Source organism: Exophiala mesophila (genome assembly GCF_000836275.1).
Source record: "Exophiala mesophila strain CBS 40295 unplaced genomic scaffold supercont1.2, whole genome shotgun sequence".
Taxonomy (NCBI): Eukaryota; Fungi; Ascomycota; class Eurotiomycetes; order Chaetothyriales; family Herpotrichiellaceae; genus Exophiala; species Exophiala mesophila.
Genome location: NW_015622505.1, coordinates 530,792 through 557,957, shown reverse-complemented (window position 1 = coordinate 557,957; position 27,166 = coordinate 530,792). Strand labels below are relative to the sequence as shown.

At 50.2% G+C, this 27,166-nt stretch overlaps 10 protein-coding genes across 10 annotated transcripts; 3 read left to right on the top strand and 7 right to left on the bottom strand.

Annotated features, from left to right (window-relative positions):
- Positions 1-99: 99 nt before the first annotated feature.
- PV10_02126 (uncharacterized protein) lies at positions 100-1,188 on the top strand (the record flags this gene model as incomplete). Its single annotated transcript, XM_016366408.1, has 3 exons — positions 100-414; positions 464-501; positions 600-1,188. The coding sequence occupies 3 exons, from the start codon at positions 100-102 to the stop codon at positions 1,186-1,188; spliced, it is 942 nt and encodes a 313-aa protein (XP_016225926.1).
- A 1,003-nt stretch (positions 1,189-2,191) lies between these two features.
- On the top strand, positions 2,192-3,558 carry PV10_02125 (uncharacterized protein; the record flags this gene model as incomplete). The annotated part of the gene is made up of 2 exons (XM_016366407.1): positions 2,192-2,477; positions 2,534-3,558. 2 exons carry the CDS (start codon positions 2,192-2,194, stop codon positions 3,556-3,558), a joined length of 1,311 nt encoding a protein of 436 aa, XP_016225925.1.
- A 406-nt stretch (positions 3,559-3,964) lies between these two features.
- On the top strand, positions 3,965-5,895 carry PV10_02124 (uncharacterized protein). The gene is made up of 2 exons (XM_016366406.1): positions 3,965-4,289; positions 4,358-5,895. Exons 1-2 carry the CDS (start codon positions 4,191-4,193, stop codon positions 5,420-5,422), a joined length of 1,164 nt encoding a protein of 387 aa, XP_016225924.1. The 5' UTR covers positions 3,965-4,190; the 3' UTR covers positions 5,423-5,895.
- Positions 5,896-6,103: 208 nt separating this feature from the next.
- PV10_02123 (uncharacterized protein) lies at positions 6,104-6,834 on the bottom strand (the record flags this gene model as incomplete). Its single annotated transcript, XM_016366405.1, has 2 exons — positions 6,104-6,700; positions 6,763-6,834. The coding sequence occupies 2 exons, from the start codon at positions 6,832-6,834 to the stop codon at positions 6,104-6,106; spliced, it is 669 nt and encodes a 222-aa protein (XP_016225923.1).
- Positions 6,835-7,354: 520 nt separating this feature from the next.
- On the bottom strand, positions 7,355-7,835 carry PV10_02122 (uncharacterized protein; the record flags this gene model as incomplete). Its single annotated transcript, XM_016366404.1, has 3 exons — positions 7,355-7,413; positions 7,474-7,581; positions 7,643-7,835. The coding sequence occupies 3 exons, from the start codon at positions 7,833-7,835 to the stop codon at positions 7,355-7,357; spliced, it is 360 nt and encodes a 119-aa protein (XP_016225922.1).
- Positions 7,836-8,548: 713 nt separating this feature from the next.
- On the bottom strand, positions 8,549-11,854 carry PV10_02121 (uncharacterized protein; the record flags this gene model as incomplete). Its single annotated transcript, XM_016366403.1, has 1 exon — positions 8,549-11,854. One exon carries the CDS (start codon positions 11,852-11,854, stop codon positions 8,549-8,551), a length of 3,306 nt encoding a protein of 1,101 aa, XP_016225921.1.
- A 361-nt stretch (positions 11,855-12,215) lies between these two features.
- On the bottom strand, positions 12,216-13,673 carry PV10_02120 (uncharacterized protein). Its single transcript, XM_016366402.1, has 3 exons — positions 13,493-13,673; positions 13,294-13,441; positions 12,216-13,241 (listed from the first exon to the last, which is right to left on the bottom strand). The coding sequence occupies exons 1-3, from the start codon at positions 13,520-13,522 to the stop codon at positions 12,631-12,633; spliced, it is 789 nt and encodes a 262-aa protein (XP_016225920.1). The 5' UTR covers positions 13,523-13,673; the 3' UTR covers positions 12,216-12,630.
- Positions 13,674-13,882: 209 nt separating this feature from the next.
- PV10_02119 (uncharacterized protein) lies at positions 13,883-18,376 on the bottom strand. Its single transcript, XM_016366401.1, has one exon. It carries the CDS (start codon positions 18,261-18,263, stop codon positions 14,007-14,009), a length of 4,257 nt encoding a protein of 1,418 aa, XP_016225919.1. The 5' UTR covers positions 18,264-18,376; the 3' UTR covers positions 13,883-14,006.
- Positions 18,377-19,276: 900 nt separating this feature from the next.
- PV10_02118 (uncharacterized protein) lies at positions 19,277-20,293 on the bottom strand (the record flags this gene model as incomplete). Its single annotated transcript, XM_016366400.1, has 3 exons — positions 19,277-19,707; positions 19,779-20,006; positions 20,057-20,293. The coding sequence occupies 3 exons, from the start codon at positions 20,291-20,293 to the stop codon at positions 19,519-19,521; spliced, it is 654 nt and encodes a 217-aa protein (XP_016225918.1). The 3' UTR covers positions 19,277-19,518.
- Positions 20,294-22,285: 1,992 nt separating this feature from the next.
- Positions 22,286-24,522, bottom strand: PV10_02117 (uncharacterized protein). The gene is made up of 3 exons (XM_016366399.1): positions 23,650-24,522; positions 23,555-23,601; positions 22,286-23,506 (listed from the first exon to the last, which is right to left on the bottom strand). The coding sequence occupies exons 1-3, from the start codon at positions 24,354-24,356 to the stop codon at positions 22,389-22,391; spliced, it is 1,872 nt and encodes a 623-aa protein (XP_016225917.1). The 5' UTR covers positions 24,357-24,522; the 3' UTR covers positions 22,286-22,388.
- Positions 24,523-27,166: the final 2,644 nt, after the last annotated feature.

Below are 27,166 nucleotides of genomic sequence, written 5' to 3'. Positions count from 1 at the left end.
CGAATTGTCCAACAACGACACCACATCTGCAGAAGCAACTTGACCGATTCTTTTGGACTTGGATTTTCAGACTTGTTCTCTGACTCGCAAATTCCAGATATGGTCCATTATATACGCTTTCTGCGTACGCCACAGATTCATGTAACGAAGAAGTCGACGGACATCAACGCAGTGATTGCCGTCACCACAGATCTAGGGGATTCACTCCTTGCTCAAGATGCAGAACTCACTGTGGAGTTGGTCGAGGCTCATCATCCGCACCGAGTTCTAAAAACTAGTAAGGTGCAATGGCGGGACGGCTCTCGTGCCTGCAAGTTTACCATTGCGTGTTCCAATAAGGAAGCCAAGAAAACCGTCATTGTGCATGTGACCGGACCCTCAACCAAGTCTGGAGTGGTGTCCAAGATTCTCGATGTATGGAGTGATGCATTTCCACTGTCGATTGACCTGCAGAGTGAGCCAGTGGTTGAACGGCAGATTGTGCTCTCCAACAAAAGCCGTGTAAGGATCTGGGAGGAAACTGGAGACAGCATCGCAAGACATATCTGGCACGGTGAACATATCATTCGACAAGATGCAGGAGGCTGACTTTGAGACAGGGATGCGAGTCTGGGGTTTCTGATATACTTTGATCAAAACCTCAAAGCGTCTGGCCCAGATGATGGAGCCCTGGCCCGTCTGATCCAATTGAGCAGGGCAAAGCGGTTGAAGGTATTGGAACTCGGGGCAGGGTGTGGCATTGTTGGGATTACTTTTGCTCATTTGGTCAAGAGTGATGTTATCCTCACAGACCTTGAGGACGCTCAAGAGATCATGGACAAGAACATCCGATGTGCATCGCCACTGGCAGGATCTAGCCTTCAAACCCAGAAGCTAGACTGGGCAGCCAGACTTGATGATAGCTTGAGTGGACAGTTCGACCTTGTTTTGGTATCAGACTGCATCTACAACCCCGACAGCAGCGTTCATCTGGTAGAGACATTGAGACAATTGGCCACTCGTGCTCCCAAAGTACTCGTGTTGGTCGGATTCAAACGACGCCATGACGCCGACAGTGTGTTCTTCGATCGGATGAATGAGACGCAATTTCAGGTGGTAGACAGTGTCCAGATTTCACTGCCACATACCCTGACCGACCACGATACGGAAGCACCGACCATTGAATTTTACAGCTATAGAGTTGCTTGAGGACCAGGATGATCTGACCTGATGGGGCGGTTGATCGCTCGGAAAAACTGACCGGACCAAGACTCTGGAAGCTGTGTCACGTGAGTCTTGGCACTTTCACATGGCAAAGATCGAAATCGGGGATCGAAATGGAATGTGCGAACAAGCAGATTCGAGGCAGGCGGTGACGTGACCTGGTGGGTTTAGCGCTGATTCACGCTTTCACCACCACCAGAATTTTTTCAGGTCCCAGTGGCTGCGGTTTGCCCCGTTCTGCCTGTCCACCACACAGAGACAATTCCTCCCATTCATCCACTTCCACATCCACTCACACGCACTATCTCTCCTATTATTACTCACATCCACAAACGCCGTTCCGTCCGATTCTACGAGTACTCCGTACTCCTTGGTGGGCCCCGGATTTGCCCTTGGCTCTTGCCTTCTGCCACCCATTGCCCTGGCCTGCCGTGCCTGCCCTGGCTTCGCCCCCCACCAGAGTGTCGTCCACATTGAAATTTCTCATCGACAACACACAACCCGCCTTTTCTACCACTACTTTATCTCAACATCACCATAACAGCTCCTACAGACACCTACGCTGCTCAAACATCTCTGCGGCTTCTGGATTGGAACCCGGAGCCGATATCTGTCACCTTTTCAGACTGCCTTTGGTCCTTCAAAGGCTCAACGCGTGAACACGGCTCAAACATCGTTTTGCCTTCGCTTTCAAACTGCATCTGCTTCCAAACATCGACACATTCTTAACACTCGTCCACCTCCCACTGAAGTTGCCTCAACCGTTGACACCGCTGTTGTTATTTCAGTTTGACACCCCAATCCAACAATCTCAACAACATCAGCTGCCGCATAGGTCTCTACGCGAGGTTCTTCCTCTTCAGGAGGGGGAGTCGCTGAGGCAAAGCCAACGTCCAATCGGAGCAGAATCACGAAAGCCTCCCTAACACGTTTCAAAGGTCCATCGCCAACCAACTACTTGATCCATTAATCAACCAAACAATTTTGCATGGTTATGGCACCTTCTGCTATCCATGTTGACTACAATGAAATTATCACTTTGAGTGATAGGAAACTTGATCTCATCAACCACAACCATGACGTTGAATCCGATGTGACTGGCTTTGCCTCAAAGGCGTTGATTCAGAAGGTGATGAAGGAGCAGATTGCTCGCATCGATCCGGATACCTGTGAGCCCGGAGAGGAGGATGCGTTCTATGTCGCCGATCTTGGCGAAGTTTACCGCCAGCACCTTCGCTGGAAACTCAACTTGAGCAGGGTCAAACCCTTTTATGGTAAGCTACCGGGTCAATCTCGGTTCGACTCAAGACATTGACTAACACTTCCACAGCCGTCAAGTGCAATCCGGATAAGGAGGTGCTGCGTCTCCTGGCCCAATTGGGCACAGGATTCGATTGTGCGTCCAGGGCCGAAATCGACATGGTCCTCGATCTTGGCGTCTCACCCAATCGCATTATCTATGCCCAACCCTGCAAGACAAAGTCCTACTTGCGCCACGCCCGCAAAGTCGGCGTCACTCAAATGACCTTTGACAATACCGACGAACTTTACAAGATCAAAGACTCCTTCCCCGACGCCGACCTGGTTCTTCGAATCTCCACCGAGGACTCTGCCAGTCTATGCCGCTTGAGTGTCAAGTATGGCGCCAGCATGCAAGATGCAGAGACTCTCCTCCGTCTAGCTCGTGATCTCGACTTGAACATCGTCGGCGTGAGCTTCCACATTGGCTCTGGCGCGAGCGATCCGAACTCATTTGCAAACGCTGTCAAGGATGCTCGTCATGTTTTTGATCGAGCCTCGCACTTTGGATTCGACCTGAAGTTGTTGGACGTCGGCGGAGGATTCGTCGACGAGACGTTCGAGATGTTTGCCAGCAACCTGAATGAAGCCCTCGAAGAGCATTTTCCTCCTCACATTCGAGTCATCGGCGAACCAGGCCGCTACTATGCCTCTAACGCCTTCACTCTGGCAACCAACATTATTGCTCGCCGTGAAGTGACGGTGGATCGGACCGGAGAGAAGGGGTACATGCTGTACTTGAACGATGGTGTCTATGGCAACTTCTCCAACATCATCTTTGATCATCAACACCCGGTCCCTCAGGTCTTTTCCAAGAAATCACACAACACCAAACTCACCGAGTATTCCATCTGGGGTCCAACATGCGACGGAATTGACGTCATTGCTGAACGTCACTTCTTGCCAGGTGTGCTTGACGCTGGTGACTGGTTGTTCTTTGAGAATATGGGAGCGTACACCCGCTGCTCCGCGACTAGATTCAACGGTTTCCGTGATGACCACGAGGTCATTTACATCTCCAGTGAACCAGGTGCCTCGGCTCTACTAGGCTATTGAGGCCCAGGCTGATTGGAGGAGAGGGTGCAAGATTCCCATCGAGCCCCTTTTGACAAGGCCACAAGAGAGGTGGCCTAGGAGGAGAGAAAAGTTCCTTAATGTTATCGCACACTCATTCAAATAGACACTTTAGAAGAATAGTTTTGGTGTGAGGTGGTCCCCTTCTCTTCGTCAGAAGGGTTGATTCAATTCTATCAGATGATATCAATCTTCGAGTCTTTCTCTTTTGCATACCATATTCTCTTGTGCTTGAATTACGCGAAAGTAGAGGAGATGCTCTTAATACTCCTCCGTGTCCAGTGAAATATAAATCCGTGGAACGCAGCTTGGCTTCCAAGATTCCCAACCTGGCAAACCTCACATCTTGTTCCGAATGGACATTGGACTCGAACCCAGAATATAAGATTTGGAGGTCTTGAACAGGTTCTTCGGTTCAAGGTACTCTTCTCGTCGCACATCAACTGACCTTCCTTGCTTTGCTTCCCAAATATACTTTGTTGAGGCACCCTGCACAAGATTCGAGCATCCATCCGCTCCCCGCCCCCACCGGATATACCTACAGTATCTTAGATACCTTGCATATAAAATTCTTGAGCTCAGTTCTTCCTTACTTCACCACCCCCTATCGCAAAATGCCTCCCATCCCAGTGACAATCGTAACTGGGTTCTTGGGCAGTGGCAAGACAACCTTGATATTGAATCTCATCCCACAACTTCCCACGTCTTACAAGGTCAGTCGTTTTCCCCTCTCACCCATTCATTCCTCTTTACGTGCATTAGTCTAAGACTCGAGCAACAGCTTGCCCTTCTCAAAAATGAATTTGGCGATCTTGCCGTCGACTCTCAACTCGCCAGCTCGGCTTCCATTTCCGGCGTGCGAGAACTTCTCAATGGTTGCATCTGCTGTAACCTGGTGGGTCAGCTAAGCGATGCCCTCTTCCAACTTCGAGATACCGTCAGTCCCAGCAGGATCATCATTGAAACTTCTGGGTCCGCATTTCCCGCCACCCTGGCCATGGAGGTCAACCGGGTGGCTCGTGAGAATCCTGGCACTTTCATTCTGGACGGCGTCATCAGTGTCATCGATGTGGAAAACTGGAAGGGCTACGACGATACCAGCTACACGGCCAAGATGCAGGCCAAGTATACCGACCTGATTGTTTTCAATAAATGGGAATTGGTAGATGAGCGGATGTTTGAAGATGCGCTAGACCGGGTTGGAGACCTGGACGTCCAGATCGCCTGGGTCAAGAGTCAAAGAGGTTGGGTGGACGTGGAACTCGTCATGGGCATTGACGGTGCATTGGTACGGGAGCAAGGGTTGAGAGGGGCCATTGAAATCAATGCGGAACATGGCCACGGCGCCCTGGACAAGTCACATGGACATGACGGACATGACGGACATGACCACCATGATGATCACCACCAGGATGAAGTCGAAGTTCTCTCGGTGGTTCTCAACAATGCCGACACCTCGCGGCCTCCACAAGGTGTCGTTTTGGATTCTTTCGAGGATCTCCTCCTCAGCGCCCCCAAGGATGAGGTCTACCGCATCAAGGGTATTGTCCTATCTTCAAAACCACCACCAGACTCCACGGGAGCAACCAAACCGAGTATTGCTGTCGATTCCGAAGGTCAGAGTCTATATGTGCTGAACTGGGCGTTTGGAAGATGGACATATACCCCTCTTCAAAGCACGGCATTCTCGGCCATGGACCAAGCCAGTGCTCGACTGACTTTTATCCTGGCAAGAGGTGAATCGAGCAAATGGATTCGACGGCTGAATAAGGGTGATTTCATCGTCCTGGAAGGTGAAGACGGCAAGCGAGAACAAGGACTGCTTGATGTGACCAAGATAGGCTGAGAGGAACGCTGATGATTCCCAAGATATTGGATGGCTTTCTGTCTCACTGTTGACAGCTCCGACCAAGGCTACCACCGGACAGTCCCGGACATGTCTTGCTGATCAGGTTCACCATACCAGGCCATTTGACCACGACGCAGCTTGGAGGGCTTTCCTTACATTGAATTCCCTTCGCCACCGGATTTCACTAGGTGGGCGATGCGACATGATTTTACACTTGACGACATACAAGGATAGGAGATCAGTACAGGAGAATCCAATCGAGGTACACTCGAACAGATCCACGAGTTTCCACGAGGTGTTGTGTCTGACGATACAGCGCAGCAAATGAAGAAACTAAGTCACGACTGGGAGATTCAACACTAGGATGAATGGTCTCTTCATGTATTGATTTGACCTGTTGTTATTTACATATATCTATATTTAGACTGAGATTCCTCTTGCATCAAGCAGGCACAGTAGATATAAGTCGGACAGATTAGAGGATTACATTCTGTACAGATAATCCCATGTCATTACGCATCTAGATACCTACCTAGGTAAGGTAGATAGTCACTCCTCCCAAACCTGTTATATACACCCTTTACCCTACACAGGACAAGGTATATGATTCCACATAGTACTGATAAGTGAGTAACTTTGTTCATCACCTCTCCTCTTCTCTCCTGATCCATAATCCCATCACAAAACCGCCCTCACCTCCCCTCTCTGATCCAACGAACCATCCAACCCCAAAAAGCGCACGACCTGACCAAGATGATCAAACCCCCAGAATCCCTCCTCCACCCCCGATTCATTCGTACATTGAAACCAAGGGATCCCAAACGCGCCGAGATTGACAGCTCGCTCGGTCTGAGCCATCAACTCATTCTTCACATCCGACGTGGCCATTTTAGCCACACAGTCCTTGACGACATCCTCACCGATGACTTTGGCTACGATGGGAGCAAACACCTTGACGTCCGGCAAGTTACTTTCGGTGGGGTCGGTCCAGAGGGCTTTGTAGCATGCGTCGAGCGCCGTGGGGAGTAAATCTGGCCTGGTCAGGTTGAGGGCCGTGAGGAATCGTTGGAGGTGGAGAGTTGGTTTAGGGAATCCTTCGGGGACGGTGGTCGCCATGGGAATGTTGAATTGTTGTGCCCAGCGGAGTCGCTCAGTGTTGATCCATGTACCTTTGTTGCGGATCATGAGGGGTGGTCGGTTGTCGCATAGTTTCATCAGTCCCCCGAGCAGGATCGGCACGTATGTGATTTCTACGTTTTGGAAGATTGGAGATGTCTGTGGAGGTTGGTTAGTTTGATTGCCTAGAGTTGGGTAGCTTCAACAGGAGGGGGACTTACTCTCAACATGTAGTATGCCAGATAGCCAAATGGACTCACAATGTCTACGAATAAAGTGATTTTCTTGGCCATGATGGGTGTGTGGAAATGGAGACAATTGCTTGAGTATTCGAGTAGAGGTAGTAGTAGATTCAAAGGATCAACAAGGACTATGTTGCATTCTCGACTTAGTTTAATCGTGCTATGTTTGGAGGAGAGATTTATGCGATGATACGATAGTAGTTGTTGTATAAGTGCGACAGCAGTGACCCCGAAGTGTGGAGAAGTCACCGAAGCCTACATTCCATATATGCCGAGGTCCATGGCTGTACCAACGGCTCGAGGGGAGAATCCAAGACACACCAAGAGCTTCACATATTTGAACGGTCAGTAGTCCGCAAGATATCTTGGAGATCTAGCAAGACCGCGAATGAGTTGAGCTCAATACTCGTCAGGAACACATGCAAAATGACGAAATCTCATTCTCTAGGTGGCAGAGCGTACTTTCGAATCATACTTGGTTCAATCTAGCAAATGCTTGATATTGTTAGAGCCCTCAATTCAGGACTCGATCCACGACATCTGCCTGTTTGACAAATGTTACTGACCAGATCTAGCCCAACTTTGTGTCCTTGTCCTTGATGAAGAAGTCCTTGCCAGTGGTTGACTTGTCTGGAATCAAAGAATATCATGATCAGCCGCAGGTGAATCACCGGATTGGGCCATCCTTACATTGTGTTCGAATGAAATCACTGATTTGTTCATCTTTGGCTTGCTCCACTGCACTCTCATTGTCTTGAGGTCCTTGACCGAGGAATTTCTCTTGGACAAAATCGACACCTAGACGACACCAACACCTAGTCAGTCACAGACCCAACAAGAGGAGATCACCATGACTTACCCTTGTCCAAGTAGTCTTCGTTTTTCTCACTCTCGCGACCACCACCGGCGGCTGAGTTGATCTTGTCGCCTAAGCCTCCTAGAAGGCCACCACCGCCACTCGAGCTTCCCTGTTGACCTTCGGCAGGTGCTTGACCATCTTGTTGGCGATTTCCTCCAGTGAAGCTATCGTAGGCACCCTTGAGTTGATCCATAGTTTGATCAGGGGAGGACTGTGGGAACTTGGGAATGAGATGAGTGTAGTTAAAAGGGTTTAGAAAGGGGAACAGTGGATGCTTGAGTGGTTGGACAGACGGTCAGGAACAAGGGAAGAAGAAAAGACAAGAGAATGAAGGGCAAAAGAAGCAGAGAAGTTGATCGAGATATGTAGAATCCTCGTTGGAAGGAAGGCACGACTGTGTCACTTGAACATTCAGGGACAGGTGGAAGGAACCAGGGCCGACAGAGGTTTAGTTCACAGCAGCAACGACGGATTACAGTCCCATGAGCCTAGATCATTCCACATTGCAGCCGCTCGGCCTCAGTTTGACTACAGGACATCAGTAGCATGAACCTTGATACAAGATAGACTATGTTGCCCTACCCACCGCCAGCTGATCAAGGATGTAGTTGCAAGCACGTCAATGCAAGCACCCCAGCTACTGTCACGCCTGTAACAACGTCATTGGGAGAAGCCGTTGAGGGGCAGCAACTGTACGTCATGGAGGGGCATTAGGGCGCACCGGGGCAGGAGCGCCCCTCCGCCCTTGGGGATTCGCACCTGCCACGCATCGCACGCCACCACACCTGCTTCTTGTTCCCCCACGAAATCATTGCACTGCCACAGCCACCGAGCTCATTCATTCATCCACAACCATCCACAGCCATCTGTCAACGAGTACTTAGTCTATCTCTGTGATCATGTGTATCACACCTTCTGCACACTATTTCCCACTGTATCGTCGCCGAAGCCACCATCTGTCCTCGCTTCTGCTTCTCCACCGTCGCCGCCACCCTCATCCAGCTCAGCCTCCTTTTCCCAATCATCAACAACCTCTTCTTGAGCCATCTTCCTCCTGAGCAATTCCTCATTCTCCTGTTTCTTCTTTTTCGCTTCTGCAAGTCGACTGCCCAATACTGTGTAGATTGGTCGCTGACCCACAGGCTTGATCTGCGGAGCTTGCATTGGAGCAGCTCTCTTTGCTGCCACTTGAGACCACCCGTGGGCCACATTGGCGCCTGATTTGCCAGCCTGATGCACTATCTTCGGCTCCAAGCCAGACAAATCAAACATCGCCAGCGTCACCGATGAAGCAAGACTATCTTTGCTGATGGCCTCAGCAACTGTCGGCCGCATCTCGCTCAAGAGACCTGTCAGTTGTGTAGGTGATTCCCATCGATTCAACAGGAGCAGTGCCACCCCCTGATCGTTTGGCAAGAATATAGTATCAAAGTCCATGGTTGGGCTTGTCTTTTGAATCACCCGGTGAACCTCATCTTCTGTCAGCCCGAACTTTGGCTGTTCCAGAAGCAGTCCGTTGTAATCGTACCTCGCCTCATCCGCCGGTTTTGGCGGTTTCGTAGCCTGGACAGGCGCCGAGACGTTAAGTTGTGGTCGTTTGATCCGCGCAGCTTGTGCAAGCGTCTTCATCGGAGCCGAGACAAACTTGGGTGTCTTGAACAAGAGTACGTGTCGGTGCGGTTCTGGATCGAGACTTTCCCCATCAAACCCAAAATCCTCGGCAAGGCTGTGGATAAACGCTCGCTGATGATTCCTCATTGGTGGGAATCGGTATCTCTTCTCTTGGTCATCGGCAGCAAAGACTCGCAGGATTGCTTCCTGCTTGTGCGCCCATGCAACATCTTCCAGGTACATGGTGAGTGTGGTCGTCGAATATGGAACATGATCATCTGTGTGGTCATCTGAGACATGCAAAGCCCGTGCCAAGTTACGGTTGCGTTCCAGTCGTGCACACTCATCGTCGCATTTCAGTGAGTTTTGACGACCCGATGCTTCGGCCATCCCAGCGCGGGCGTTGCATCGGACCTCTTCTTTTTTCCGCTGGCAGTCACATGTGATCATAACCTTGAATGGGCACGCCTTTTCTTCTTTGCAAGCAGACGGCGCATGACATGTCTGCTCGCAGGGATGTCCACACGATTTTTTGGCCTTGCCGCACTCCTGTTGACAGTGTTGCTGAGCATCTTCACACTCTCCAGGTCTGTGACACGTTTTCCGGCACTGGTGAGATCCACATTTCAAGGTCCTGCCGCAGATCAGTCCACAAAGAACGTCGGCTCGCCAACACGGCTGGTTTTTGAGTGTTTTCTTGCTGCACAGGCATTGTTTCTCGGTCAGAAAAGGACATTTGGGGCATTCCTCATCATCTGAGTGACAATTGTGAGCCACCTGAGGGTGTGCGCAATCTTTGCTTCGGTTGCATGGGAAGTTGCACGGTGGTGGCTGTGTCCCGCATGGAAGCGGCGCCTGAAGGACGGTTCGACCACAGGTGCACGAGATGTCATCGAATATAGCCTCCTTACAACTGCCGCATGGTCCGCGGTGACACAGATCAGGGCATGTATGGTTGCCACACTTGAGTTTCCGACCACAAACCCGAGTACAGATGTGTTCGGCTTCGATGTCTTCATCGAGAGCTCGAGTTAACACATCCAGAGTCTTCAGCTTCCGCTTAGTTGCCTGTCTCTCCGCGGCCTTACGGTCCCCCGTGCAGCATTTTTCGCCGCAGTCATGTCTGCCACAATTCAAAGTGGCTTTACATGATCGATTGCACTGAGGGGGTTCGGTGATTCTGTCGTGACAAATCACATTGAACTGGTTGCGGCCACAGCGACAAGTGGTCGCAATTTCCAGAGAGCACGGGTTGCAATCTCCTGGGTGGCACTTGTCCAAGCACTGGTGACCGCACTTTAGTTGTCGTCCACAGACTTCCTTGCAACAGGGTATCGGGTCGGTACAGTTCTGCCGTGGGGTAGTCTTGAGTGAGACGAGAGCGGTTTTCCCACAGGGACAGTGTGTCACCATATCCACAGATCGAGGACAATGGGGAGTGGCCATTTCGTGTGGATGACATGACTTTTGGCAAGTGTGAACCCCACAATCCAAAGCCCTGGCACAAATCCCGCCGCAATCAAAAGTTCCTGTCCATGTTGAGCTCTCCTTCTCTTCCTCCTGATCGTGACACTGGAGCATCTTTTCGACTCTGCCACAGTAGCAGCGAGCGTTGACCTCTACAGGGCATGCCCCACAAAGGCCCTCGTGGCAAGGTCGTTGGCACGTGTGCTGGCCGCAGGGCATTAGATCACCGCAAACAGCGCCGCAGCTCCAGCCTGAGTCGTAGTTTGTTTCTAGACATCGTAGGGTAGTTTCCTCCTTGCCACAGAAACAACTTTGCTTTGGCCCCATGGCAGAGCAGGGCGGGCAAGGACCAGCATGGCAGAGAAGGTCGCAAGGATGGGGACATGGTTTTGGGAACTTTCGCTCTCTGCCACAAGTCTGGCCGCACGAGTGAGGAGGGAGACCGGGGATGGTCTTTGGGTCTATCTCTTTCTCGCACCAACAGGTGTAGGATGTAGGCGTGATATCTTTTGGTAGATTGCAGCCGGGACACCTCCATTGTTTGCCTACTTGAGCTTCATCATCATCTTGGCCCGGTGGACGGTGAACCGCCGACCCTTCATTCTTGGACCATTTCTTGATACAACCAATATGGAACACAGTCCAACATGTCTTGCATGACCAGATTTTGGAGTTGCGACTGACTTCATTGGTGCAGATGGCACATTCATAGACGTTATGCGAGATGTCTTCGTGGATTCTAGTGACAATGTCAGGCGCCGTCGAGCGTGCTATTGACCCCCGTCTCGGTTGAGGCTTGTCGGGCGGGTGTGGTCGAGAGGCTGCGGGGGTCTTTCTCTGGTGGTTTCGATTGGATTTTCCGGGTGGTGCTGGGGCGGCCAATGTGGAGGGAGGAGGTAGAGATGCTGGGATAAATGCTGGTGCATCACCGTGTAGTCTTGTGAGCTGGCCGCCAAACGGTCTTGCGCCGACGATGTGGGGATGAGGTTGAGGATTTGGGTTGGACGGCTGTTGTGTCTGATCGAGAGGCTGTGTCTGTGCTTGTGGGCGGGTTTGTCGTTGACCGCCCCTTCTTCTGCGTCTATTCGCTCCACGGTTGCTTTCCGAGGTCGTCGGAGCCACTGGATTTTCCATGGTGGACGAACAGAGCAGGGAGGAAGGTGGCGAGAGAGAAAGAGAGTAGACTGTCAGTGAGGGGAACCGAGTGGAATATTACTCAACGCTGGGAAGTCCTGGAAACTTGTCTCACGAGAAATGAAAGAGAGTATCAGAAGAGTAAGACTGACGTCCCAGCCCGTGGAACCAACTTGAGGGTGGTGGTCGAGGAGAAAAGAAGTGAAGGACGTCTAAGTACTTGAGTCTTTCTGTCATTGTATGGAGGGTGGCGCCTGCACTTTTTTGTCCGACACCATTTGATTTCCATTTCCTCTTTGGGAATTCCATTTGGTGAAGATCTGCGACGTCATTTTGGCTTCCAGACTCATCCATAGGACACCATGTATTAAGCACAACGGCGCTGTTCATACTACAATAGGTGCATCTACTGTTTGGAGTGTGGTACAAGTTGCATTGCCTGGATCTCTGACTCATTGGTTCGATCCTTTACCAGACTCTGGTCAAATCAGATCCGCCCCGGAATATAATCAGAACACACTAATGCCTGACTCGCATTATGACTCCCAGGCAGAAAATCTAGGCACGGCCATGGCTTCGACTAGTATTTCCACTAATCAGTTGCCGCTTCAACATTTCGACGTAATAGGGCCACCATCCTGGCCTCAAACATCTTGCTGATTGTTTTGTTGTTTTCGGTCGATGGGACCTTGCCTCTTTCCATACGCCAGGCACAATATTCAATGGACGAAGAACCTCGGGTCTTGTCTTGAGAGCAGCTGAGTCGACAATCAATTCTAATTCACCTGTGTGCCATAGCCACGAATCTGGTCGGCAAATGCCCAACTTTGGCCCTCCAGCTTTTCATTCTCTTTCAACTCAACACCTTCCTTGGTCACAACGGCAATGCTGTACTGGTCACTGCTGCGCGCATCTCTGTAAAATAAGACCTTCATCACTGCTTTGACAGTATCTATCGCCTGTTCTCGTGTGACGTCCTTGACACTGGCTTCGTCCTCGGGGAATAGCTTTCTCAAGAGCGGCTGCGCCAAATGTGCTCCGAAGCCAGTTGCGAGTGATGGACTGGTGAATGTGGTGCCAAGGAGGTCAGCACTGGCGAGGAAAGGTTGGTCTTCCTCATCCAAACCTGCCACTAGCAAGTGATTCCAGAGTGGGTTGAAATCCGTCCGTCTCTTGTAGAGAACCTTGGCCAGATATGTGTGCAGGTTCTTTGCATTGAGGCTGTGTTCGGTAGATGAAAGGTAATTCTCGCGGATATCGAGTGACATGAGTAGTCGGTCAAAGTATTGCATGTCTGATACATCTCCTCCAAAGCCGATGACTGTATTAGGTGGGAATGACCGAATGCGCTTGACATCTGTGAATCTTGCCAGAGACCCATACGAAGCTGTGAAATTGTTAGCTGGCCGTTGGCTTCTAGAAGGTAATTCAGCGCATACCTAGGTTATCTGTTGCAAGAACTACTCCATCCTTGAACTTGACTCCAATGACTGAGGTTCCAGTGACGGCCGGCGACTGTGTATGTGTTTGAGGCATCGATGACTGGAGATGGGAGTGGTCATAGGGACCGTAAACATCGTCTCTGGGCTGTTCAAGATTAGCTATGCCCATGATTCAGTTTCCGATTTGGAGTCTCACTCTGCCCCAGGCCTCAGGGTAGTGGTTCATGTTGTGTGTGGGAGAAATCGATAGAGTGCGGTGCGGCTAGATTGAATGTAGGGAGTATCAAGGTGTGCAAAAGGTAGTTGAGAGGCGAGAGAATCAGATTGTCGAGGTGATGAAGATGACTTTGGAGAGAGAATGACAGACACGTTTCAATCAGTCGCAGTCGCAGCCGCGTCAAGCGGAGGAAGCCTTCTGGCCTCCCAAGTGCATTGAAACTGAGTTTGACGTGGCATGTCAAACACCCCACCGTATAATATATACGGCCAAGTAAATCACGTATCGACTGCAATCTTCTCTCCACATATGACAACACATGTATACATACTTAGTATATGGCATTCTTCCACGTTGCCAATACTAAAGTGCGCATGCTTTCTACTCTGTTCTAACCAATCTAAAACGAAATAGGGTATCTAGCATATCTACAAGGTTCTGCATGGTATAGCGCCAGAACCCAGAGTCATAAAGTCCAAAATGTCCTCGTGTCTTACTGTCTTCGGTTCATCGCAGCCTCCCCTCGAAGAAAACGTCCAACTTCGGTCCCTGCTTCCTCACCAGCCACGCCAGCCATGACGGTTTCTGTCTTCTTGACGCGGCTGAACAGACAAGGCCAGAGATCGCTCGCTTCCACCATCTCCCCCCCAACTTTCCCGTGCTTCTCAAACAATCTTGATAGATCTGCTTCCTGAAGCTCGATCGAATTCGCCATGTCCAAAGCCGTCTCTTGCACCGACTCTCCTTCCTGTCCGTTGAGCTCGATACGCCTAGGACGGCTAGTCAGATGACTGAGACGACGGCTGACCGAGATTTTGTAGATTGACTCCTCTACCGTGTCGGCGATAAGATACATCCACACCGTTGTGGCTCTTTGTTGACCGATACGATGTACACGAGCAATTGCCTGTAATTCAATGGCCGTGTTGATCAGAGGTTCACATAAGAAAACATGATTGGCGACGACGAGATTCAGACCAGCCGAATGAGCTTTTGCGTGCAGGAGGAAACATTCCACCGTGGGTTGAGCCTTGAATCTTTCCACCCCATCCTTGTCGTCGATACGACCAAACTGGATCCCGCATGCTGTGAAAGCACGGACAAGGACACCTAGAAACTCTCGATACTGCGAGAAGATGACAGATTTTGAGCCCGGGTCGTTTTGACGCAGCCAGATCAGATGGCGGCATAGAAAATCCACCTTGCTGCCGTAGCTTACTCCCGGTAGATCTATGACTTTGATTTGATTCATCATAGACACACTGACATCAGAATAGATTGTTTGGTTCAGCGAGCGCTCACTTGGAACTCCCGTGAGAGAGCTCTTCTGCAGAGATGTTTCGGCTTGGACAGCGACCTCGGCTGGCTTGTAAGTGATGTCGTAGAAGTTTTTCAGACCTAGTGTTCTTTTGCACACAGGACAGTTGTGGTGCTGTCCCCACCACATCAAGATGCAGTCCTTACAGAACTGATGTCCACATACGGTGAGAGTCCCGACTTCGAAGTCGCACTGACAGATGGTGCAAATTCTTGGTGTAGCCGATTGAGATTCTGTCTTCAAATGCATCAAGTATCGCAGCCTGGTAGTCAGAGTGTCGACCTTGTCCTTCGATATAGTCTCGTCACGAATGAACTCTTGGTATCGTACTTCATTCAAAGGTTTGCCAACGTTGTCTTCTTCAAAGGGCGCGACTGTGTCGGAGATTTTCTGTAGGGCGCGATAGAATTCCAGACGGCCGTTCATCGCGTCCCGTATCTGGTTGACCAGTTGCTCGAGGTTCGATAAAGACCTGGCCTGAACATTGGTCTGCTCAGAGACTGTCACTAGAATGGGATTGATGACACTCAGTTCATGATCCGCACGGCTGTCTCCCAATCCTGCCTGCCATTCGAGAGATGTTACGAGACTCCTGATTTCACCAATTAGGCCGCGCATGCTGCCGAGCTTTTTCCAATCCACGCGGTTGAGCTCTCGCTCGGCCAGCAGCTTGATCATCAGCGCGGGGGCAGGGCCGCCGCCTTCTTTGGCTAGCCGGACAAACTGTTTCATTTCTTGCCGGATGAGATAGTTCTCTTGACCAGTGATGGCTTCATTGCGGTCAGCAAGGAGTGCTCGCAGAGCCTCCATGTAAGCATACATTTCGTCTTGCTGTCTTGTGGACGTCTCATACTCATCGCCTTGTAGCTCAATTCCTTCATCCTGGTCAAGCAGGGCCTGTCCCAAAAAATTCATCATGACTTTTTGAACATCACGAAAGTGAGCGGCTTGTTTATTCATTTCTTCGGCAAAAGCATGGATCCTGTCGATGATCCTTCGGGATTCAATGCCCGTCAATTCTTTCACCGGCAAAAGCTCAGGAATTTGGGTACGATCTTCGGCAGCTCTAGTTGTGACCGCAGTGATCAATTTGTTGGCAGACTTAAGGACTTCTGCAAGGAGTTCACCCCGAATGGACTTTGCTTCCTCGTAGGTCTGTGTTTCTTGCCTCTCTAACTCGAAGTATTCCTCGGTGTCAGGGGTTTGTAATGATTTGAGTTGAAAAAAGGCGTTGGCAATGAAGAAGGTACAAACGTGCTTGATCTCTAGGGCCGCTCTCAATCGAAGCTTCAAAGTTGTCAGGTGCTTGTTTTCGTCTTCATCCTCCTCCTGGCCGTCGGGTTTCTCGTCTTGAACTGCTTCCTTTCCCGAGCGTGCTTCCTTCTCCAACTCGCGGCGACACTCGTCTACAATAATGCAAGATTCGTTGTAGGAACTTTGCCAGATTTGCAGGGCTTGCTGAGTCTCTTTTGCATTTTCTTTCATTTGGCCCCTTCTGATGGCTGCAATGAGCCACGTCCGTTGAGTGGTACGGACCTGGCCTTCAACTTGATCAATCATGACATCAAGAACCTCTTCAACGGTCCGCAGAACCCCACCTGGCCGGCGCAATGCCTTCCAGCCTTGGTGCCCAATTTCCGGGTGAAGGCATGTCTGTCGAAGTCGCGACAACCACGAACGCAGTTTCTCTATGACCTTTGGCGAGTCAGGATCCCAGTCGTTTGTAAGAGGCGCGCCTGCGCTGTCCAAGCCACAATCCTCACATAACTCTCGGAAAAGCTCTGTATAATGCTGGTCTTCAATAGGGGTAAACGGGATCGTGATGATGTGTCGACTTTGAGGGGGAAGGCGTAAGTCTTCCCGAACAAAATCTTTCGTATGTCGTAGAGAAATTTGTTTCAGCGCATCCCGGAGCATGGGTCGATGGTGGTCAACCAAATATTGCCACAGAGTTGCGGATTGGCTCCATGGCTCAAAACGCAAGAAGAGAAACAAGCCGAAAAGGTCTTTGTGAGACTTTCGAAGTGGTGTACCCGTAACAGCCCAAGCGTTATGGCGCGGAATACGCATTGCAACCTGCGCAGCGGAAGAGACGCCACTTTCTACCATCTGTGCTTCATCCAGACAGACTCGCCACCAGAAGATCTGGGTAAGGGGACTTTTCGGAGGTTCCGGACGTTGGGCACCCCGTAGCAGCCGGTCTGGCTTTGCCTGGACGTAGTGAATTTCGCGTGCGACAACGTTGTACGTCGTAACTACGACATCAGCTTCGAGAAGTTGCGTCATGACCTGTTCAGGGCTTTTCTTAAAAGAACTGACGCCGCGATAGTGGTAGACCCTCAGTCCTGGAGCGTGCTTGTTAATTTCTTGCTTCCATTGTTCAAGAATCGTCACGGGAGTGATGATCAGCGTGGAACGGGATGATCTGAGACCTGGAGGAGGTGCGACATCATCACGTCGCCGATGAAGGCAGGTCAGCGAAATGATCTCCAAAGTTTTACCGAGGCCCATTTCTTCCGCGAGGATACCGCCACGCACACTGCGATAAAAGTTGCGTACGACTTCATATTCTGTGGAGATCATGCCAACAGCTTTGTTGACGACGCAATCTCTGCCACCATCGAGTTTTGTGGATTCGAAACCGGTAGGGAGGGCGTCTTCCGAGGTTGGTATCAGGCTTATATCTCCGTTTGGAAGCAACTCCACCCCCTCTCTGTGCAGAAGCCAACGCACAGCCCTTCGCTGGAAGGGATACAAGTCAGAGACAAGGAAAGGAATATTTATCTGGGCTGAAGCTGCTTCTGATTTATCTGGAACGTGGACATTGTCGTAAAATTGTCGAGGATCCCAGGGTTCGGGTTGCAAAGAACGGCCAGACGAGCCAGGACAGTAGTGATCCATCACATCAAACAGTTCTGAATCGATCTTATCTCTCAGCTGTGCGGTATTTTGCCAAAGAATCAGGATCTGGAGAAAGTGCTGGTTGTCGCGTGAGCTGACAGTCGCCGCGAAACAGGCGAGTGGTAAAGCCGTGCCCCCATTGTGTCTCGCAACAGAAGATAGATGTTTACTGTCTTCAAGCACTTGGAGGTCTTTAGCTGATGGAGCCGCTATCTCAAGAATATGAGAGAGTTTCGCGCGAGGAGACTTTTTGACTGTAACCCGGTACGGCGATGCGAGATCGAGATCTTCGATCGCAAGATCGAGCGCTGCTTTCGCAGGATAATCATAGGACGATTCGAAAGCGTCGAAGCCGACGAGTATTGGGCACTCGGCTCGGGCCAGTACGATGTACTGCGACTGGAAAGGTTCCGGTAGGTCTGTAAGGAGGGTGGGTGAAGATGAGCAGGCTGCGCTGGTGGCTGATAAGGCATCGGGCGGGATGTCACTCAGTTTACGGCGTTTCGCCGTGGGCTCGAGCCCAGTGTCCATGGCCGCGTGAGGCTGACAGCATGCAGATCATCAGATGGCATAAGGCGATACGTTCGAGATCGAAGGATACATGAGTGGAAAGAGTCGAGGTTGAACCAGTAGAATCAATGAAAATGATCGAGGCAAAAAGGCGATGTAGAAAAGGCGGCGAGAAATGGCAGAAAGTTTTGATGATGCACTTTTGGAAGTTGCGCCTTCTTTGCGTGGCCACTCGTGCCTGCCCCGAACGCGACCGTGTTACTCACCCCCACCTTCCCCGCACGTGTCAACATGATTAGGCAGGCACGGCAGGCACGGCAGGCAGCAGTGACATCCACTCTTAGCCTACTAACAAGTCAGGGAAGAAGACCTTTAGAAAAAGTCTGGATACTGCTCAATTGACCTGCCACGACTTCTCTTCGAGGAGACTGTTCATGCAACTCTCAATCGTAAGGTGTAGCCTAAATGCTAGCCTTGGAGAGCAATAGACTATGAGAAATTATCTGGTCTCGAGTTGGATGCATTGATCAATATCATATATGTTCTCTGGCATTTGTTCTCTCGTGCCTACCACGCCGTAGCAATGCTATAACGCCATATATACCTACTCTCTGTCTAGGAAATTGTAGGCTCAAATGGCATTCTGATATATTTTGCAAGGCCAAGGTATAGATCATAGAGCCGTGAGCGTTCTCATTCTTGGTTGAAATCAAGCAGTGGGGCCTGTCATCAATTATGGAGTCATGCAATTCGTTGCAGGGGTTTGAGTATCCATACATGATCAACTCCAAGGTCAATTGTTTTTTATATAAACGATTCTCATGTCCAGTTCTGCTGCGGAGACAGCCTAGGTCAGACAGGTGCCAGTGAACTTCTCCAGCTCAAACTGAGACTTTCCGCATCTCGGTCGATTCGACACGTGCTACCCGTTGCCAAAGTCATCAGCTTATAATTGGTTTTCGATACATGGAAGGTTCTTCGAAATGAACTCAATTGGGTGTACCCATGACCGACTATTTGCGCCGACCCTGGCCCTGGCCCATTCAACCCTGTTTCCGAATCGAGAACTTCCAACGCCTTAACATGTGAATATCTCTTCTGGTGTGTCACCAGCCAATTGATTCCTTGACGTCCCCGCAGACCCCTAGTAAGCGGGAGACTGAGATGAACGGTATCGCTGTCACCATGGTCCAAGCTTGACGTCGCCTTGAATTTCGACTGCCTTCCAGCGGATAGTTGTCAGAGCATTCCCAACGACTCCAAGGAGCCACACTTCTCAAGCGGCCCTTTCCTCAGTTGACTTTCGACACTCGTCAAGGTCGAGCTGTAGCAGCCTGTTCATCTCTCTTAATGCCGCTATCTCCTCGGTCTGTGCATGTAGCCTTGCTCTTAATTGTTCCACCTTTGCCTCACTCCGTAGTCGATGATTGCGTTGTGCTTTGCGATTTTGTTCCTTCCTTCTCTGCTTTAGGTCAGACCAAGACCGTGGTCAGTGGAGGTCCGTGAAATAGCCATCGGCGTCGACTGGATACACACCTCCTTTTTGTCCCGCTCGCATACTTCACAAAAGGTGCGGTTGTGATTGTTTGTACTAGGGTGACTCGAACAGACAGATTCTCGCGAGTCTTCGCGTAAAATGTTTGGGCTCCCAGCTTCGGTGCCAATCAGAACTTCGGATCCAATATCCAGTGGTGAATCCATTGGACCCGGGACAACGCTCGGATCAAGTGTGTGAGGCAAAAAGTCGTCTTCTGATCGAAACGTCTGTACATGTCAACACCTTTATCTTACAAGGGGGCAGATTTCAAACGAACATCTGTCACATTCAGGTCAATAGTAAGGCCCGGATCGTAGAAATTCTCCGATTGCCAGGCATGATCTGGCCCGTAGTTGTATATTTCATGGAAAGAAATTGGTATTGCTTCTGTGGGCACTGGCAGTGACATGGGTAATGTGAAAATATGTGGTGTTGCATGCTGTTGAGGTGGTGTTTGCGTGTATTGGCGTGAGTCGAGGCTCGTGGCAGAGATAGAAGAGATAACCGCATCCATACTCGAGCGACTCCTCGACCCGCCACTTTCCCGATGCCTCCTCATTCCTCCCATTCCAGTCTCAACCTCCACAGCTCCTGATTGACCCTCGCTCTATATGCCGTCCGGTCGGGCTCCTACTGAGGAAACACAAGGTCGAGTTTCAGTTATGAGGCTCTGTAGATTTTCAATTATGACTGGTCGCTAGTTGGGTCTCTCCTCCAGAGTCCGTAAGTGGTGACAATGCTGATTCTGTGATCTTTTAGAGAGGCTGAATCGGACAGTCCCACATTCTTATAGAGGGATCATATATATCTCTTCACCTCGAGGCAACACAGCGGGAATGACAATGAGTTGAGACCGATGACAGCAGCAGATTGACCGTCTCAAATCATTGGACAACGTTGAGGGGCCAGCCCAGCGCAGAGCAGCCAGGATAAAGGAAAGCCAAATTACTTCGAGCAGGCGTTGGAACGTTGGGTTGAGAGAACTAGATATGCCTGAGAGGCGAGGCCAGCCCCAGGCCTCTATTCTCACATCCGATCAATATGAGTTGGCCCGTCGTACATTGCATAGGGGCATTGTAGCGTATTTGTTTCCGATCCACAGCCATTTCCATTCGCTACGACTCCACACATATTTGAGAGTCAAAGAGATGCTTGTGCACCGTGCCACCCAAGATGAACGAGACACGGCACCGGCTGAAGTTTGTTGAGGGGGGAACCTGGCCAATACGAGACCAAGCCAGGCGGAAAGGCGCATTAGCGAGGGTTTGTAATAAACCTGCAGCGCAGTAGGTGGCTTGCGCGAGCTTGATCGAGGTTTAGGCGTACCACATATTGAAATTGAACCTATGTGTGGGTAGGAAGGGGCCGAGGGGCATTCGCCAGAACATTCCTCATTCTAGAACGAGAAGTTCCCATATCAGAGGTAAGTCAACGTAAGTACATCATTCCTTCGTCACCATATAAGAATGCCTGGATCATTATTTGCCCTCAATCGGGTACTTGTACAGTTACAGTTTCCATACTCGGGCACAAATTGACAACCAAACACCGAAGTTCTCAGTGTTCGATGTGACCGTTCCACCCGTTTGAACCTAGAAGCATGGAACCACCCATAATACTTCCCTAGTTCCTTCAACCCCCTCATCATAGTGTTTGCCGAATCGGTGAATGTGCCCTAGGATCCGCGCATTATCAGAAACCGGCAGCCGTAAATTACGCGAACGTCAAGTCAGCAAATGCCACGACTGTCCTGCAGTTCTTGCGACGGTTGCGCAAGTAGATAGAATCATCAATTGACAAATGACTTACACATGCGAGATCTATGACAGCAATTGCACGATAGCTTGGTGATTTAACCGCAAATTTATTCTAGCACCGTCAGTCATGACATCATGCCTCTATTCTATGTAGTGAGAAGCAGTTGTTTAATCAGAAGCACCAAGAAAAAGGTCGACATTTACGCCTGTAGATATGGTTTCCGGGTGCATCCCCGAACATCCATATGGCAAAGCTGTTGGGGGATTGATAAGATTGTACATCAATTCCATACTCCGTAGTCGTTGAACTTACCGCGGTCTCGGTATTCGGTATTCGTAGATCACCATGTTGTGCAGAAAAGTCCCAACTACCCAATTGGGCCTCAATTACCGCCTTTGCTGTTTCTCCCTCTATCAGCCTGGGGGCCCCATCGATTGGAATTGACTCCTGGGAGAATGGATGCTCGAGAAAGGAAGGACCGATAAGGATTTCAACTGGCCAAAGCATAGACCGAGAAGTTTATACTTCCCGTTCTTCCAGCGGATTGTCGGAGTCCTACTAGGTCGGCCTGAATTGAGATCCTTCCCCTTCGGCCATGGCCAATCTTGCCTGCTCGGAGCTGAATCGTGGCACACGCTGCGATCGTTAGGCACCTCGCCAAATACGGCCGAGCCAGTTCTCCGGGCACTCTGGTTGGCTCTAGATACAAGCTCGATGATTGTGAGTTTAAATTATGCTTATCGGGTCCAGAATGTCTGTTGCTCTATGATATTACTTCTAGAGAATTCGGCTCCCATCGCCCATTGGCTTCTGCTGCCAACTTGTCCACCGTATCCAGAAAAACTGCCTTATCATGGACGAGCCACAGCGCTATGTCCAGCATCTCCCTCGTGAATGACCCATAACAAGCACCAATTCATCACAGCAACGACTGCCAAAGCCCACCAAACCGCACCCACACAATTACCCAAAAGCCCTAAACCGAGTACCCAACCCCCTACAGTTGGACCAATCGTCCTCGCCCCGGAAGAGACGCTCTGAGCAAATCCATGAATGGTTCCTAGGACGTTGGGATGAGGAGTGCAGTTATTGACGAGCAATGTCGTCCCTGGCAGCGCAAACGTTCTGGAGACAACCTGAAGTGCCAAGACGACGGTCAAGGCTGGCCAGGTCACATATCCTCGATTCGGGAGAAGCGCCAGAAAGGGTATTAAGAGGTATGCCAGCATGGAGAACGGGAGAAAGATTCGATAGCTGGGCAATGTTCCCAGCCTGGCATTCATTCGTGGATATATCAGGATCTGAAGAGGGAAACCGATAACTCCAATGATGGCTGTCGCGAGTCCGACCTTTTCGCTAGAAAGCCCGAGGCCGCCAGTGAAGAGAAAAGGGAGATGCGCATCCTTATTGTCGGAGCGCGCAGCTGGGAGGAAGAGAAAGATGAGAGCGTTAAAGGCACTAACATGCATGGCGAGAAGATGGTGCTGAACGAGCGTCAAGACCACATTCCGCGTGAATATTTCTCTCAAAGGGACAGAAAACTTGGGCTCTCGGATTTCCTGATTTGAGTTTGGCGTCGTTGACGTCTCGTCCTGTGCGTGCGAGGTTTCATCCAATACGGCAAAACTCGATGAGTCTCGTAGCTCGGTTTGGTCAACGATTGGGATATAGTCGTACGATGCGTTCTTCTTTCGATTGAAAAGTCGCTGCCATATCCACTTGCCCAGTCTGCGACCCATATCTGGCTTATGTTGCATTGCTGCATGCGTCTCATCAAGACCAAACACGACGAAGATGGCCGATGTGGAGATGAAAATAGCGTTGACGACACTGGGGAGAGCGTATGGAAACGCTGTCATCCACCTCACGCCTTCCTTTCCTCCGATGCTCGATCCAGGACCAAACACAGTAGGAAACGAGTTTATTGGATCCGCCAGGAAACCTCCCAATATAGGCCCAATGACCACCCCTGTCTACCGGTCAGCGTGTCGTTCTACAGAATCTGCGAGGAACGCACCAATGTTAAAGCACATAGGCAGTAGCAGAAAGGCACGAGATTGATACCTGAAACATTAGCGATTTTCCCGCTTGAACTGGAACGTGTTGGCATACTTCTTCTCCTTAATAATCTCACTGATCATAGTCCTCATCACCCCGACATTGCCATTTAGGCAGCCAGCGCAGGCACGGAAGAACAGAGCCTGTGCGAAAGATGTCGAAAACCCAATGCCGATACAGCTTACGGCGGTACCACATAGACCGATCAACAACACTCGCTTTCGTCCAATCCACGATGTATCTGCCGCGCGGCCCCACCAGATTGCAGTGAGGAACTGAGCGGCCGCGAATGATGCTGTGAGCATACCGCCCTGACCAGAGATGACCTTGTCTGAAGCATCTGGGTCAAAGAATCGTAGCTGATAGTACATATATGCCGCCAACGAAACATTTGTGAGCGGTTCGGAGAGCCGAGCAATGGTCAGGACCATCAGTTGCCCCTTTTTGGGAAGAGATGACCATGTTACTGGCGCCTCTTGCTTATTCTCAACCAAGATTTCATGTGAATTTCGGCGGGCTAGCGTATCTCCCTCATCAACGAAACTCGAAGACCGGCGTTGTGCCGAGTCCATGGAACACGGCCTTTTTGCTCGCGTGCCATCCTCCAGATCTGAAGTCGTGTCGAGTGCTTCGTCGCTCTGCCCATGAGTTGCTCTGTCCTTTGTGGTTGGGCTAGCTCCTGGTGGTTTTCGATTATCATCATGGGCCGTCACATTTTGCTGGTTTCGACTGTTCGAGCCTAATGGTGACCAGGTGCTCATTCGTAAAGCTTAATGCTTGAAGTCCCGCGAGGATATCTCGCGGGCTTGACACTGTATGGTATCCTGCTTCCGAAGGATGCTTAACAGGGTAGAAGCGTTATTAGTGTCCAAAAAGGTCCTTGTCATCACTAATCAATGACTGGTTTCAACAAGCGTGAAGCTCTAGACATACAGTATGATAATTGTCTAAAATTCGACGTAAAATTCAGAATGATGCAACTACTACTTAGGCCGGATAACGCGGCATCCACTTGAAGGCTTGGGTTCGGCCGAGACCGAGCGACAATACCAAATCACCTCCAGACCTGTGGCGCCTGGAAGACCATCATCTATTTCTGTGGTATCCGGAACGAAGGTCTATCATTCTTGTACCTGACCTGTCGTTTCTGCCAATACCTGCCCTCCTTGACTGGTAATCCTAGAAAGTCGACACAAAACCGTTCCATGCTCCTAATAGGCCAGTCCGCGTTGAGTTCTGGATATTTTGCTCCTTGGATCTTGGCGTACGATTCAGTAGGATCCAACGGCTCATCAGTTCCATAGCGAGTTGATTGTCGCGCTTTTTCTTCCGCTTTTCTCACGATGGCTTCTAGAAAGGTGACCCAGTGCTTCATCTCGATATAGTCCACGGTAGCATCATGCTGACGGAATTCGATAGTTGGCTTCTTAGGCTTCAACAACGTCTTGTCCCTAGCAAATGCCCAGAGGTTTGCCCAATTGTACAAGTACCCTCGAAATGGACTGTCGACCATGATATCAGAACCTCGCTGCAAACAATGGATCAATTCATAGATGTTGCCGCGCTCGACAAATATCCTATCCAAGGTGGCTTCGTGGTCTAGCTCGAAGTTTGTCTCCTCGGCGAAACACATGGCGTTAGAGTGGATAGCCAGGCCAGTATATTCTCGTTCAACCTTCAGCACCTCAAGCTCATCCTCGTCGCGGACAGTCCTTCCTCGTGGAAGGTGACGCCTTGTTAGATGTGGGGCTTTCGACCGCGGTGGAACATAGTCCGGATACAAATGAGGATCCTCCCCTGAGCAACTTCTGGGAAAGCAGTCCGAAATGTAGTATTCATGCTGAAGGAGAATATATGCAAGATGTTGCAAAGTCAGGATCGGCAGCTCTTCAGGCTTCTGGACGTCGAAACCAATATGTACGTGCAACTTGGCCCAGACCGAACCGAACGCAGTGGTGCATGGGGTTTCGAGGGCCTTGAGTGTTTTCCGGATTTCGGCAAAAGCAAGTTGTTTATCCTTGAGTTGGAAGCAGGGCGTAATCAACTCTAGCCCATAGCTATCCCAATCTTCGATGGCTTTCTTGGGAATAGAGGGAAACTTCTTTGACAGTTCTGTTTTCAATTGCGACGGCAAAGCACCCATGAGAGTAAAATCATTCGTCAAAGTCCACTGAGAATAATCCATATCACCCTGGCGAATCATCACACCGGAAGAATGGCGAGGGAAGGGGATTTTCGCTAGTTCAAGATCTCGCAGGTCGGTAGGATCACGTTCCATCCACCCAATAACGTTACAATTCACGTCTGCATTGTTAAGGCAACCTTTGGCGATCAACAGTGGCTCTAGTACATATCTCCGAAGGTGAGTTTTCGCACTCCCCGGTGCGCTCTTAGCACACACGGCTTCTTTTGTGAGGGTTTCGGGATCTGTGGCGATGATATGATCTTTCTCGCCAACATGTAATGCCCACGTGGGATACCGTGAGCGACACTTGAAGGCACTAGGTGAATGTTGCCCACACCTGAGTAGAGTGCGGTGCTCTTCTCGAGTGAATTTCTCAACAATGTCGGCGTCGATATCATACTTGTTTAGAACAGATTGCAAGGCGTCCTTGTGAAAGGCAAACACGAGTTCTATTTCGACGCCAAATGTTGTGGCCAGGGCCGTTGGTCCATGCCCCTCGTCTTGGGAACCGGACTTCTGTCTTTTCCGGCTGCCAGATTGGGTAGAGCTTGAGTTGTCACTCTCACGCTTGAGACTATCCCCCGAAGAGGCACTTTTCGCTGAAGTTGGACCTGAATGAATTGAGGCAGACATATATGCTAACAGCTCTCGAGCCAATCAATCCAACGTCGAGCAGCAGGGGACCAGAAATGTGTCTGTTTTGATCTTCGGCAAAGAATAGACCAGTGCATCACTGGAATTACAGAAAGAAAGGACAACTGGGAAAGGGGTGGAGTCATATATATAGAGTTAGTCGACGTGAGGACCTCTAGCTGGACCCGCCTGAATAATGTGCTGCCTGATCAACGTGCTGCGAGAGTTCTTATTCGACGTTTTCGGCCATTTGCGATAAAGGATGAGAAAGTCTGAGGACACGAGAGGTAACTTGTTCCCAGAATCCACCAGGGCGGACGAGTAGTGGAGAACCCAGACGCTTTGTAGTTGGCATGTCGACAAAGAAGAAATGCCAGCCATCGTTGATGAAAGCAGTTCACACAGAACTAAGAGGAGGACTGCACTTTGTACTGATACTTCGATGATTCCAGGAGCAATGGTTCTCTACCGTGCTTAGGACTAAACTCAATTAGATTGACGAATTGGCCGGGCTATCTATCTCTCAAGTGCATAATAGAGACACGATGAAGAGAATGATGGCTTCTGGGGAGAAACTTGGCAATGTAAATGTCACGTGACATGTGTTACATCCCCGCCGCCATTTGTATGTGATTTCATGATCTAAATTCTATTCGAGCTTCACCTTTTACCTCCATGCATTACCTAACCTGAGCCCCAAAGCTACGGAAGATGTATATGCTTTCAAGGGATGAAAATGAGCCCCTCCTTAGT

Excerpts from the sequence above, each read along its gene's own strand:
- PV10_02124 (XM_016366406.1), top strand. The coding sequence starts at position 4,191 with ATGCCTCCCATCCCAGTGACAATCGTAACTGGGTTCTTGGGCAGTGGC. Across the intron at positions 4,290-4,357 it reads AACTTCCCACGTCTTACAAG|CTTGCCCTTCTCAAAAATGA; the intron begins GTCAGTCGTTTT and ends CTCGAGCAACAG.
- PV10_02120 (XM_016366402.1), bottom strand. The coding sequence starts at position 13,522 with ATGAACCACTACCCTGAGGCCTGGGGCAGA. Across the intron at positions 13,442-13,492 it reads ACCCTGAGGCCTGGGGCAGA|CCCAGAGACGATGTTTACGG; the intron begins GTGAGACTCCAA and ends AATCTTGAACAG. Across the intron at positions 13,242-13,293 it reads TCTTGCAACAGATAACCTAG|CTTCGTATGGGTCTCTGGCA; the intron begins GTATGCGCTGAA and ends ACAATTTCACAG.
- PV10_02119 (XM_016366401.1), bottom strand. The coding sequence starts at position 18,263 with ATGGACACTGGGCTCGAGCCCACGGCGAAACGCCGTAAACTGAGTGAC.
- PV10_02117 (XM_016366399.1), bottom strand. The coding sequence starts at position 24,356 with ATGAGCACCTGGTCACCATTAGGCTCGAACAGTCGAAACCAGCAAAAT. Across the intron at positions 23,602-23,649 it reads GAGATTATTAAGGAGAAGAA|GTATCAATCTCGTGCCTTTC; the intron begins GTATGCCAACAC and ends CTAATGTTTCAG. Across the intron at positions 23,507-23,554 it reads GCCTATGTGCTTTAACATTG|GGGTGGTCATTGGGCCTATA; the intron begins GTGCGTTCCTCG and ends ACCGGTAGACAG.